The sequence below is a fragment of the Babylonia areolata genome, chromosome 19, assembly GCF_041734735.1.
Source record: "Babylonia areolata isolate BAREFJ2019XMU chromosome 19, ASM4173473v1, whole genome shotgun sequence".
NCBI lineage: Eukaryota > Metazoa > Mollusca > Gastropoda > Neogastropoda > Buccinidae > Babylonia > Babylonia areolata.
In genome coordinates this window covers 40,359,722-40,372,931 of record NC_134894.1, presented here as the reverse complement: position 1 = coordinate 40,372,931, position 13,210 = coordinate 40,359,722, and the positions used below count along the sequence as shown (strand labels likewise).

At 42.4% G+C, this 13,210-nt stretch overlaps 1 protein-coding gene across 4 annotated transcripts in view; it reads right to left on the bottom strand.

Annotated features, from left to right (window-relative positions):
• The window catches only part of LOC143293697 (ankyrin and armadillo repeat-containing protein-like), a 66,643-nt gene that overhangs the window by 7,974 nt on the left and 45,459 nt on the right, over nucleotides 1–13,210 (bottom strand). For all 4 annotated transcript variants that reach the window (XM_076604873.1, XM_076604871.1, XM_076604874.1 and 1 more), the window contains 10 exons: nucleotides 12,533–12,637; nucleotides 10,517–10,743; nucleotides 8,845–9,031; nucleotides 7,527–7,620; nucleotides 6,912–7,062; nucleotides 4,909–5,062; nucleotides 3,993–4,154; nucleotides 2,304–2,533; nucleotides 1,357–1,515; nucleotides 244–471 (listed from right to left, as the gene is read on the bottom strand). In XM_076604873.1, coding sequence (XP_076460988.1) covers nucleotides 244–471; nucleotides 1,357–1,515; nucleotides 2,304–2,533; nucleotides 3,993–4,154; nucleotides 4,909–5,062; nucleotides 6,912–7,062; nucleotides 7,527–7,620; nucleotides 8,845–9,031; nucleotides 10,517–10,743; nucleotides 12,533–12,637 — 1,697 coding nt within the window. The remainder of the gene's footprint in view (nucleotides 1–243; nucleotides 472–1,356; nucleotides 1,516–2,303; nucleotides 2,534–3,992; nucleotides 4,155–4,908; nucleotides 5,063–6,911; nucleotides 7,063–7,526; nucleotides 7,621–8,844; nucleotides 9,032–10,516; nucleotides 10,744–12,532; nucleotides 12,638–13,210) is intronic.

Genomic DNA, 13,210 nt, shown 5'->3' with positions numbered 1-13,210 from the left:
ACTTGAGAGAAAACAGAGAGACCAGGAATCAAACCTAGACCCTCACAGACACTGTTCTGGCGAGAAAGTATCTGAAGCATTCTGCCGCCTTCCTCCCTAAACCAATAGTGCATCGATCTGGAATCAAACTCAAGTTACCTGTGTGGCAGGTGAGGATTCTATCACCAGACCAGTGCTGCTGCCTTTTTTTTTTTTTTTTTTTTTTTTTTAAAGTGCGTCGGTTACACCTACCCACCCACTCACCTGATCATTGTCAGAGTTGAGGTGGTTGACGAGGAGGTCGATGGCACCGGTGGTGATCATGGCGTCAGGGATGCCTGCCCGGGTGTGTGCTAGGCTGGACAGGAGGCTGCAGGCCAGAACCACCACCTTGTCGTCTGGGGACCGGAGTTTGTCCACCAGCTGGGTGATGCCTCGTGCTGTCAGGGTCACCTGGTCCTGGTCCACTATCACTCTGGCCAGCACCACAACCTGAACCAACCGCAGGAGTTCAATTTCTATTTGTACTTTGCCTGTCTGTGAAGGCTTATGTCAGAGACTGACACCACCTGGTCCTGGTCCATTATCATTGTGGCCAGCACCACCACATGAACCAACCACAGGGGTACAATCTGCATTTGTATTTTGCCTGTCTGTGAAGGCTTATGCCAGAGACTGACATACTTTTACATTTGGGCCTCCAGCAAAGTGAGAGCTGAATGATCAACGGTTACTCCACTGCAGTGGAATGTCATTTACAGCCAGAGACTTTTGTGAATAACAACGATGCTCAAACTAGGAGGCAAGAATATCAATGGTTTCTCCACTGCAATGAGAAGTCAATTACAACCAAAATTTTTTTTATGAAGGACTATGATGCTGAAACGAGGAGGCAAGATTGCACTGCTTCTACATGCTGCAGCCTTGGGGGCTGGTTGGGGACCGCCCCTACGCCAAATGTTCTAAAACCCTCCTGGTCATGCGAGTGTGGATGTAACTTGGGTAAGAAACACTCCACAATAATCAACTTCTAGCCCAGCGTTGCCTCCTGTGTTGTTCTGATGTTCTTAGTTATTATCTATTACATAATATTAAATCCTTTTAAAATATACTAAATAATGGCAGACCCACTTTTCCTTTACGACAGTGTTAAAGAATTTACACATCAAAGGACATGAACCCACAAGCCAGAAGTTTGCTAATGATTCCATGACAACACACACAAACATTTTGTTGTTGTTGTCTTTTTAAGTTAACTAATGATTCCATGACAACAAACACAGACATTTCTTTCTTGTAAGTTAGCTAATGATTCCATTACAGCATATACTTTTTTTTTCCAATTATCTAAAGGCGGTGGGAAAAAAAAGTAGTTGCCTGAAATGCAGCATAGCACTGGTGGAACTCATCCTCTGCCTCCAAGAATGGTTTGAACACAGAGAAGTGGATGCCTCCAGCCTCCCTGATGGCAAACTGCTGAGGGGTGTTGTTGAAGGCGAAGATGGTCAGCGCCATCCCTGCATGCAGCCGGATCTCCTGAAAAAAACAACAACAAAAAAACAACCCAAGAAACATAAGCAGCTGTGCCTTTTCAAGACCAACTGTACACACAGGGGGATAATAAAAGAATCCCTTGTCCTGTGTGTATGTCAACACGATTTGTATGCTATCGTTAACAGCCAGGGTTAATCACCTGGGTAATGTGTGGTATTATTTTGAGCTGAATACATGAAGACCCAGAACAGCAATACATGCATGAGCCTGATCAGGTGTGCTTTTTTTTTTATATATATTTCTTTTCTAGAGACTATTTTCTATTTCTTGCTTTTTGTTGTTGATTTTTTCTCTTTTTTTTTCTTTTTTTTTTTTTTAAATGTCAACAACTGTAAAACTGGGGAACAGTGATTTTCACTGTCTTTGAATTTTCTTTTATTGTTTATCGCCTAAAATTTAAAAGACAAAAACAAAAACAAATGCATATCCATACACTAGACTTTATTTGTATCACAGTTGTTTTGGGTGGGGTTTATTAAAGTTTTACAACAATAGAAGAACCCCCCCACACACACACACACAATCCATCTAAAATCACACACACACACAGATATACACAGACACAGGCTCTATCTAAAATCACATGTGAACAGATGTTAAATCAAAGCATACACACACACAAACACACACACACACTGTGTAAAATCACACAATATGAGTAGACGTTACATTAAACACACACACACACACACACACACACACTCCAAACCCTCTCCTCCTCCCCCCATTCCCCACAAACACACACACACACACACACAGAACCCACCCACCTCATTCTTGGAGCGAAGCAGGTCGAGGAGGATGTCGAACTTGAAGTTGGGCTCCTCCAGCAGTTTCTCTTGGTTCTGGCGGTTGCTGAGCACCACACTGGCCAGGGAGATGGCCACCTCCACCTGCACCTCCTCCGACGAGGGGTTCAGCAGGATTTGAACCAGCACGTGGATCCCCCCTTCCTCTGCGATGCGACGCTGCGTCACTTTGTTGTTGCGGTAAGCGACACCTGAACCAAAAAAATAAAATGAAATAAAATAAATGTGGGAGGTTTTTTTTGGGGGGAAGTGGGGGGGGGGGTTGTTTTGTTGTGGCTGACCATGTCTGAAAAAAAAACGAAAAAAAAACAACAACACGGGAGTGTATGGAGATGTTTGTTTATGTTTTCTGTGAACAAATCAGTGAAGTGTTTTAATGTGTTTGTTCTGTTTTGTTGCAGTGGGCCACATCTGACAAAAAAGAGTGTATGGAGATGTTTGTTTGTGTTTCCTTAGAACAACATCAGAGAAGTCTTTTGAAATGCTTGTTTTGTTTTGTCGCTGTAGGACACGTCTGGAAAAAAACCGGGAGTGTGTGGAGATGTCTGTGCTTTCTTAGAACAACATCAGAGAAGTCTTTTGAAATGCTTGTTTTGTTTTGTCGCTGTAGGACACATCTGAAAAACAGAGTGTATGGATATGTGTTTCAAAGAACAACATCAGTGAACAGGGTTTTTATGTTCGTTTTGTTGTGATGCAGTAGGCAGCGCCTAAAACAGAGTGTAAGGGGGGGGGGGGTTTTTTGTTTTTGTTTTTTCAAGAATCAGCATCAGTGAATGGACTTTTTTCATTTTTTTGTTACAGTAGGCCATACCCAAAAAACAGGAGTGTAAGGGAGGTATTTGTTGTGTCTTCAAGGAATAACATCAGCAAACATATTTTTTTGCTTGTTTTGTTACAGTAAACTATGCCTGAAAATCAGAGAATAAGGAGAAGTTTGTTTGTGTTTTCAAGGAACAAAATGATTCAGTGAACATTTTCTGTTTTTTAAAGTGGTTTTTTTTTTTAATCTTTTTTTCATGAAACCCCATGCTGTTTATAATCTAGACTGAGAATCAAACACAGCTAATTTGATGACAACAAATTATTAACAACCACGCAAAAGAACAATGCCGATATAGTCATAAACCATTTGTTTCCTAGAACTATTTGTAATTTTTGTTGAAACATCACCTACCTCAGAAGAAAAAAAACAAACAAAAACACACACACACACACAAGAATTCAAATAATGCTCACCATGTATCTAAGATTACTGGTTTTACTGAAGGAAAATGGATGTAAAATATATCTATGATGTGTTTAATGTTGAAAGGATGAGATAACTCACAATCATGGGAAGATAACCAATACATTCACCAAAAATATTCTTCAAAGAAAAATAATCAAAATTGAAGTCTCTGTATTTCATAGCTGGAAATGAAACTGAAGGATCTGCATAATGAATTGGACATAATAACTATGTGCTCTTATGTTGTTTTCCTCTCTTATAATGTTGTTCCTTACACAGACTCTCACACTGCCACACACATCCACAAACAACCACCATCAAACATGATCATGCAATATCAAATCACAAACACACACAACAGTTCAGCTTAAAGACTTCATCTAAGGGTTTGACATGTAAATAAAAGGGAGGGAACTGACCAACACACAAGATGCCCAGCACTTTGATGACCATCAGGAGAACAGAGTCATGCCTCTTCCTTGTCCTCAGGAGGCGCACCAGCTGTTGAAAGGCGTCGGCCTCCGCCAGTTTGTTTTGGTTCTCCATGTTTTCCCGCCCCAAGGCTATCGCCGTCATGCAGCCTGCACACAACCATAGTTTGAGTTTCTCAACGAGGCTTTTTGTCACTGCGTTCCGACAAATCCATACATGCTACACTAAACCTGCTGGACAGATGCCTGACCAGCAGCATAACCCATCACGCTAATCAGGCCTTGAGTGCATGCATATACATTTGTGTGCCTATCAGAAAGGACTTCTTCTACAAAATGTTGCCAGAAGACAACCCTTTCATTGCCATGGGTTCTTTTTCAGTGTGTGAAGTGTGTGCTGCACACATGACCTCGGTTTATCGTCTCCTCTGACAGGTCAGTTTGATTTTCCAGTCAATGACACTTGGTTTTGAACCCTTATGAACATTGTATTGGCAGATAAGCATCTTTACCATTCCGCATCCTTCCTCCTTCCTCACCTAGACTGAGCTAACATTCAGGAGTTGCCCTCTGCTTACTTCCAGATGAAAAAAGAAGGTGAGGAACACCAAGGCAGACAAGGTGCAGAGTGGCTGAAAAAGAACTGAAGGAGAATGGCTTCGTGATTACCTTTGATCACATAATCGTTTCTTGCCTTTCAAACAGGTGGGAGTGACAGATTTTTGTAATTCTGAAAAGTTTCTTTGCCATAGTCCAAAGGCGGCTTAACTGACACGCTCATATAAAATAGAGGAGAAATAAAAAGCCAATTTGGAAATCCATGTAAAACAGAAATACTCCAACCAATGCCTTAGGGTGAGGACGACAAAAAGCAGAGCCCAGCACAGCAGGCAGGACCACTCACCGACATAGAGGAGTTTCTCTGTGGGCTCCAGCAGCATCTGGATGATGTGAGGGATGGTGATACGCTGGGCGATGTACTTCTGCTGCGTCTTGGTGTGTCCTGCCAGGGCCCACAGCGCGCACGACCCCTGCTCTCGCACTTCCGTGTAAATGTTCTGAAATAAAACACACACATATCAACATACACATTTCTGTAGGACTGTCTTAAAATTAGTGTCTGCACCTCCATGTAAATGTTCTGCAAGAAGACGTAAAAATATCAACATATAGATTTTTGTAGGACTGTCTTAACATAAGTGTCTGCACCTCCGTGTAAATGTTCTGCAAGAAGACACAAAGCATATCAACATACAGATTTTAGTAGGACTGTCTTAACATCAGTGTCTGCACAGTCTCCATGTAAATGTTCTGCAATAAGACACAAAACATATCAACATACAGATTTTAGTAGGACTGTCTTAACATCAGTGTCTGCACAGTCTCCATGTAAATGTTCTGCAAGAAGACACAAAACATATCAACATACAGATTTTAGTAGGACTGTCTTAACATCAGTGTCTGCACAGTCTCCATGTAAATGTTCTGCAAGAAGACACAAAACATATCAACATACAGATTTTAGTAGGACTGTCTTAACATCAGCATCTGCACTTCTGTGTAAATCTTCTGCATGAAGACAAAAAAAAAAGATATATATATATATATTAACATAATATGTTGACATACAGATCTTAGTAAGACAGTCCTAACATCGGTGTCTGTACCCTTCAAAAGTCCCACATACAATGATCTCTGCTCACTATGATACACCTTCCATAGCAGTCATCTCAATAAAGAGCACTGCAGTAACAAAAACAGTATGAATCAATATACACAAGAATTTTATTCTAACTGCTACAACTACTACTACTACTACTAGTATATTCATGTAGCCATTTCAAACTTTTTGAAAGACTATACATCACATCAGTCAATCACAAAGTACACACACACACACACACACACACACACATACACACATGTACATACAAACATGCACAGAAGAAATAGAAGTGGATCCACAGAATCAGAGTTCCAGTCTAAAGCAGGCAGCATATTGTGAAAATGACAGTGTTCGTAAAGAGTTTGAAGCTTGGTTTCTAACCGCAGATTGGTGCTACGTAAGTATCCACATCAAATCAATCAATGCCAGGTCAGTACACAAAAGGTTCATATGTATGAGCTTATATCACAGATTGACATAAGTTTACAGTTGGCCCATCAGCAAAGTGAGAGCTGTATTATCTTATTATTATCTTAGCTGATTTCTCCAATGCAATGGGAAATTATTTACAGCTTAGTATTTTGTGAAGGACTATGACTCTCAAACTAGGAGGCAAAATTGCACTGACTCTTAGTACTGCAGCCTTGGGGGCTAGTTGGCCTTTGGGAACCATCCCAACGCCGACTGTCCTAAAACCCTCTAGGACGAGAGAGTGGGGGGTGTAACTTGGGCAAGACACTCTCCACAAAAATCAGGACAGCAATTACCTCTCCTGCTGTTCTGACGGTCACAGTCGGACATGACTGACTGTTATACACACAAAAGGTTCACAGCTGCCCTAACAAGGGCAAGACACTCTCCAGATATCCCTTCTGCTGTTCTGATGGTCACAGTCGGACACAACTGACTGTCATACACACAAAAGGTTCACAGCTGCCCTAACTAGGGCAAGACACTCTCCAGTTATCTCTTCGGCTGTTCTGACGGTCACAGTCGGACACGAATGACTGTCATACACACAAAAGGTTCACAGCTGCTCTAACTAGGGCAAGACACTCTCCAGATATCCCTTCTGCTGTTCTGATGGTCACAGTCAGACACAACTGACTGTCATACACACAAAAGGTTCACAGCTGTTCTAACTAGGACAAGACACTCTCCAGTTATCTCTTCTGCTGTTCTGATGGTCACAGTCGGACACGACTGACTGTCATCCACACAAAAGGTTCACAGCTGCTCACCTTCAGCAGTCGAATGAGCGCCTTGGGAGCGTCCAGTTCCAGGAAAATGCGCTGACTGTTGGGGTTGTTCTGTGCCAGAGCCTCCAGGGCGCTGGCCGCTTTCACCTGCACCGTCGTGCTGCGACTGCTGCGGATCAGGTCCACCAGGGGTCTGCCACACACATCGTCATACATACCACATAGTACACACACACACACACACACATGGACACAACACACACATACACACACATTATCAAGCAAACAACACACACACAGACACACACACACATTGACACAACACACACTAACATACACATGTTCAACTTCAAGCAAACACACACAGACACATATACACATGGACACGACACACACTAACACACACATGCTCAAGCAAACAACACACACACACACACACACACAAACTCACATGGACAAAACACACACTCACAAATACATGCTCAAGCAAACAACACAAACTCACACAAACAATGTGTACACAACATGAACAATGGAGCGGCGAATGGGTATTTCTACATTCAGGGAAGACTTGAATGAAGTAGTAGAAGAAGAAGGAGGAACAAACAACTGTCTGAACACTGACTCAGGTCACAGAACAATTCCTTCACCACTCACTTGGCAGCCCCTTCCACCATCACAGAGTCCTGGTTCTCCTTGTGTCCTGAGCACACTGCTGCTATGGCTGCCGCAGTGCCTGCTTGCAAGTCATCTGCACCAACAAGAGACACATGCTTCAGCCAGGCAAGGTGGGTGGAGAGGAATATGGCAGATCAGTTTCAGTTTCAGTAGCTCAAGGAGGCGTCACCGCGTTTGGACAAATCCATATACGCTACACCACATCTGCCAAGCAGATGCCTGACCAGCAGTGTAACTCAACGCGGTTAGTCAGGCCTTGAGAGCAACCCATATTCTGCGTGCCCCGGGAGACGGAGGACACCAGCAGCGCCAGTTGGGACCGCTGCTCACAGAAACGAGGGCTGAGCTCTTTTCATGGGCGGTTCAGGGAAATGTGGCAGAATGATTAAGATGCTTATCTGCAAATACAGTGTGGATGAGGGTCTGGGTTAAAACCCCAGATCACCCTTTCTCCCAAGTTTGACTGGAAAATCTAACAGAGCGTCTAGTCATCTGGATGATGATGAAGCAAGGTCCTGTGTGCAGTACGCACTTGGCACACCGAAAATGAACCCATGGCAACAAAAGTGTTGTCCTCTGGCAATACTCTGCACAAGAAACCCACTCAGATCGGTATACAAATATGTATGCATGCACTTCAGGGCTGGGCTAGCCTGGAGGGCTATGCTGCTGTCAGCTATCTGCTGAGCAGATGTGGTGTAGTGTATATGGATTTGTCAGAATGCAGTTACACCTCCTTGAGAAACTGACACTGGAAACTACACAAGGCCTACTGCACAGCTTCCAACATAGAGCAGAAAAAAAACAACTAAAATCCTACATGACCTTCTTCCCACCCTCTTTATGATTCATTTCAGCTGTTGCCTTGTGGCCAACAGCTTCATGCTACCCTGGCAAAGAAAGTTTCCTTTTCAGTTTCAAGGAGGTATCCATATATACTGCACCACATCTGCTTAAAAATATATACAAACATTCTTTCTTCCATTCAGCAGTTAGTATTCTGAACAATTTTAATGCCACTTTTTTCCCAGTCCTACTGAGCAAAATGCATTGTTAATAAAATAATAATCTAGTCGGTGGTTTGAGTGATGCTCACGGTGTGCTGGTGGTAACACTTTAAATTCTTGATGAAAGTCTGAATTACTCTCAGTATGCATGATTATGTGTGGAGGATTCAGTGGCAAGTAAGAGAGCTGAGACAGTGATATTCTATCTGGTTTTCAATCTGTTATGTACATCATTATATAACTCGCTCAATCCATGCACACACAAAAACACAGGCACATGTATTACATACCTGAGGCAACGGTGAGGAATTCTACTAGTGGTTCAAGTGCACCAGCAGCGGCAGCGGCAGTCTGGTTGGCATGGTTACCAGAACAAAGGACACGGATGGCGTTCACGGCGTTGACCAGAACATCCTCCAGTTCTGAGTCCAGTAAGTTGACCAGGGGCTCCACCCCTCCGCTGACAGCAATACTCTCCTGTGGAACGGATTGTGTGGATAATCTCCCATTAAATAAAGACTGCATGTTATACTGTGATTTTCGAAATGAAGGACGATATCTTTTCTCACTGACCTTGACCTTTGTGCCTTATACTTGAATACCTCCTATTCGTAGATAAAATTAGTAACAGAACAAGGGAGGTTTTTTTCTGCCATATGTCACAAAAAAGCTCATGCTTAGAAAACAGTATCAATGAATGAATGAAAAATTGGGTAACTTTATTTTGTTGGGAAACAAGAAGAAAAGCAATCAGAGGTCACTATACAGGAATAAACAAAATTGTTCCAACTCCTGCAGTCAGCTGATCACACAGCCTTATTCTTCACCTGCATTAATGGCTTTCCCATGTTCACACATTCACTTAGCAGGTACAACTTAAATGGGCTAAAATTTTATGTATATGTCAAGGTACAAAAAGACTTATGTACTTTAATGATAGTTATGTTAAGTTCTTTAACTCTCTCCGGACGAAGGAATGCTCACGCATTCCTACACAAAAACATATTCGGATTCTGACGAAGGAATGGAATAGCATTCTCCGAAAGTAAAATTCCATCATGCGCTGTACACGTGATTTTGTGATTAGCCAAGCAGAGTGCGCTATTCTGGGTCAATCCACAATTGAACAGTATGATTGGTCAGCCTGGGATGTGTGGCCTGTCTCGCACACACGCTGACAAAGTCACTGACCGGTCGTCTGCTCGCGTGCCAGCCTGTTAGCAAAGCGGGCTCTTCTCGGAATGTTGTGAAGAGAACAAGGCAGTGACGGCAACGTTTTAGGGTTGCCGAAGTACTTGAAATGCTACAAACTAAAGGGTAGAACATTGAAGAGGTGGATGATGACGAAGAAGAAAGCGAATTTAATGCAGAAAGCGAGCATGGGTAGGGTGAAAAATTGGCAGTATTTTCTACATATGGCAAAACTGTAAAAATAAGATGAGAAATTTGATTTTTTTTTTATATGTAATAGCTCAACACATACTAAACCAGTTCTGAAAGTTTCATTTTCTTACTCAGTATTTTGTAATTTTTGTAATTTTTTTCCAAACCCTTACAAATGGGCCGTCTGTGGGGAAAAGCAAGGGAGAAAACTTGTCGTCCCGAGTGAGTTAATAATCAGTTCAGGCTTTAGTAACTTGTGATAAGAATTTGGACAGAAAGTCCCATGCATATATACATGCATGCACACACACACACAAACAAACAAAGAACACTTACCAACCAACCCATACAAACAACCAAATGCATACACACAAAAAAAAACCCCACAAAAAACAAAACAACACACACACACACACAACCACCCCACCTCCACACCGACACACACCACAACAAGACAACATAGACAACATCACCATCCACCCACAGGAAAGTAAACTCCCCTAAAATACCACACAAACAACACACAAAACACCGCGACACATTTACCACCGACTCCATAATCAGCGAAGCCTTCCTCACCTGATTGCCATCGACACAGGCGAGGTCGGACAGGATGATGGCAGCCCGTGACTGGATGTCGTCCACAGAGGACGCCAGCAGCTGGATGAGGATGGGGCCGGCCTGGGCCTCGGTCAGGGCCTGGCGGATCTCCTCATTCTCTGAGATGTTGCACAGCACCGATGCGGCCACCGACTGGATCTCCTCGTTGTCCAGCTTCATCAGCGCCACCAGGGCCGGCACAGCTCCTGAATCATCAATGTTCTCATAATCATCCATTCTTTTCATCATCATCATTCATTCTGCGACCCCAATGTAGTAGTAGCCTAGTGGTAAGGTGCCCACCTGGGGCCGTATTCAAGAGACCATTGTGCCTGCTGTTAAATGTGTGCCTGTGGGTAAGGCAAACTGCCCGAGGGTTAGCAATATCTGGTATTCAGGAACACAAAAACCTACCTGCAGTTCTACAAATCAGAAGGGAACTTACCCTTACTATCTGCCAAGGGTGACAGCCCACAAAGCAGAGGTAAATATGGCAAATCCTTTTGTTGCGGTGCTTATTTTATGGGAAAACAGGCGTCTTGTGGAGAAACCGTATCTTGAATACAGCTTCTGATAGTTTGATTTTATCTTTTGTTCGCTTGGCAATCAAAAATGACACATTGAGACTGGCAGACGACATTATATTCCATATGAATTTCGTATGTAGCTGTGAAGTGAAAGCACTTGCAGACGATAGATTTGGAATGCCCTTAGTTTGCAGATCATCGAAATTCGTTGATTCCAGAGAAATATTTGAATCCGAACTCTGTTATTTTAGTTCATTTTTGCAATTAACTGTAAAGCAGGGAGGACAATGTGTCAGAATGTGAAAGCGGCCCCTAGATTTGACTGTAATCGATGCTTTGCCACTGAAGCTTTTTTTTTTCTTTTTTTTTTGGTCACTGTGGCGCAGTGCGAGTAAATGAGCATGTGCAGAAGGGAATCCCTTGGATTTTTATTTATAGACCATGAGTTAGCTGCCTGAGTGCACTTTGTGTGTCTTGAATAAGAAGATAACCTGGCCTTCAAGGCAAACTGTAACCATAGGTCCTTGCCCTGTCAAGGGTAACTTGCCTTCAGGCAAAATCATTTTTGTCTTGAATACGGCCCCTGACCAGGAAGTGAGGGTACAAAGACTCAAGTTCCGCGCTGGACCAGGATTTTTACTCTCTCTTCCAACAGAACTTGAGTGGTGGTCTGGACGCTACTCTTTCAGGCAAAATGATAAACAGGTCTTGTGTTTGTCATGCACTTAGCATACATAAAAGAACCTATGGCACTGACGTAGTTGTCCCTGAAAATATTCTGTGGAAAAATCTACTATGACAAAAAAACAAACAAAAAGAAAAGAAACAAAAAATACAACTGCAGACAGAAGAAACAAAAAAAACAACTAGACAGAAGAAAAAACAACTGCAGACAGAAGAAACAAAAAAAACAACTAGACAGAAGAAAAAACAACTGCAGACAGAAAAAAATGGGGTGGGTGGTGCAGCACTGTGGTGATGCACTCTCCCTTGAGAAAGCAACCCGAATTTCACACAGAACAATCTGCTGTGACTCCTGCAGCGCTAAAAATACAACCACCCACCTTTAAAAACACATCAATCAGCAAATGCAGCCGCTCTGCCCTTCATATAGCCAATTCATGATCTGTTGATTCAGGCTTTAAATTCATTTCATACTCCCAAGGTGGGCAGCTTACAGCCAGCTTTCACAAAATCCTCCCAGCATCTATCCCAAATCTGAATTCTGAACAGTTTTGTAAAAGCAATGATTTCTGAAACTATTTCTCACTTCAAAAAAAAAAAAAGAAAAAAGAAAAAAAAAAAAAAAAAAAGGACGTCTGCAACAAGTCAGGAGTGGTTTGGCAGCTAAGCAGAAAAAAAAGAAGAAAAAAAAAAAGGACGTCTGCAACAAGTCAGGAGTGGTTTGGCAGCTAAGCAGAAAAAAAAGAAGAAAAAAAAAATGAGTGTGACTGACTGTTCTACTGACCTGCATCCAAGATGGCCCTCCAGTGGTCAGGTTTGCAGGTGGACAGCACCTCCAGACACTTGACGGCGCTGTCCTTCTTGCCCATGCTGCTGTCACACAGCATGTCTGCAACACAGTCAGGGTGCTGCTGAACCGTCATGACGGGCCGTTCGTTCACTGATACCTATTTCATTAACCCTCTATTCTCTGGGTGGGGTGTAAGGCGTGCCAAATGTTTCTGGTGCCTAAGAGTCTGCTCACTCACTGAGAGTACTGTGTGTATGTGTGAATGTGTGTCTGCTTCCTTTTTTAAATTTATTTTTTTTATATATATACATTTATTTGCGTATTTATCATTGTTGTCTTTTTTTGTTGTTTGTTTATTTCTCTATTTATTTATTTTATTTTCATTATTATTATTATTATTATTATTATTTATTTTTTTATTTATTTGTATTATTATTATTTTTTTTTTTTTTTCTCTCTCAAGGCCTGACAAATCGCGTTGGGTTACGCTGCTGGTCAGGCATCTGCTTGGCAGATGTGGTGTAGCGTATATGGATTTGTCCGAACGCACTGATGCCTCCTTGAGCTACTGAAACTGAAACTGAAACTGGCCAGTCCCATGTCCTTGTCAGACAACAAGCCTGTTGTTGGGGTTCATACATGCTTTTCCATCACAACATTTAATAACTTTTT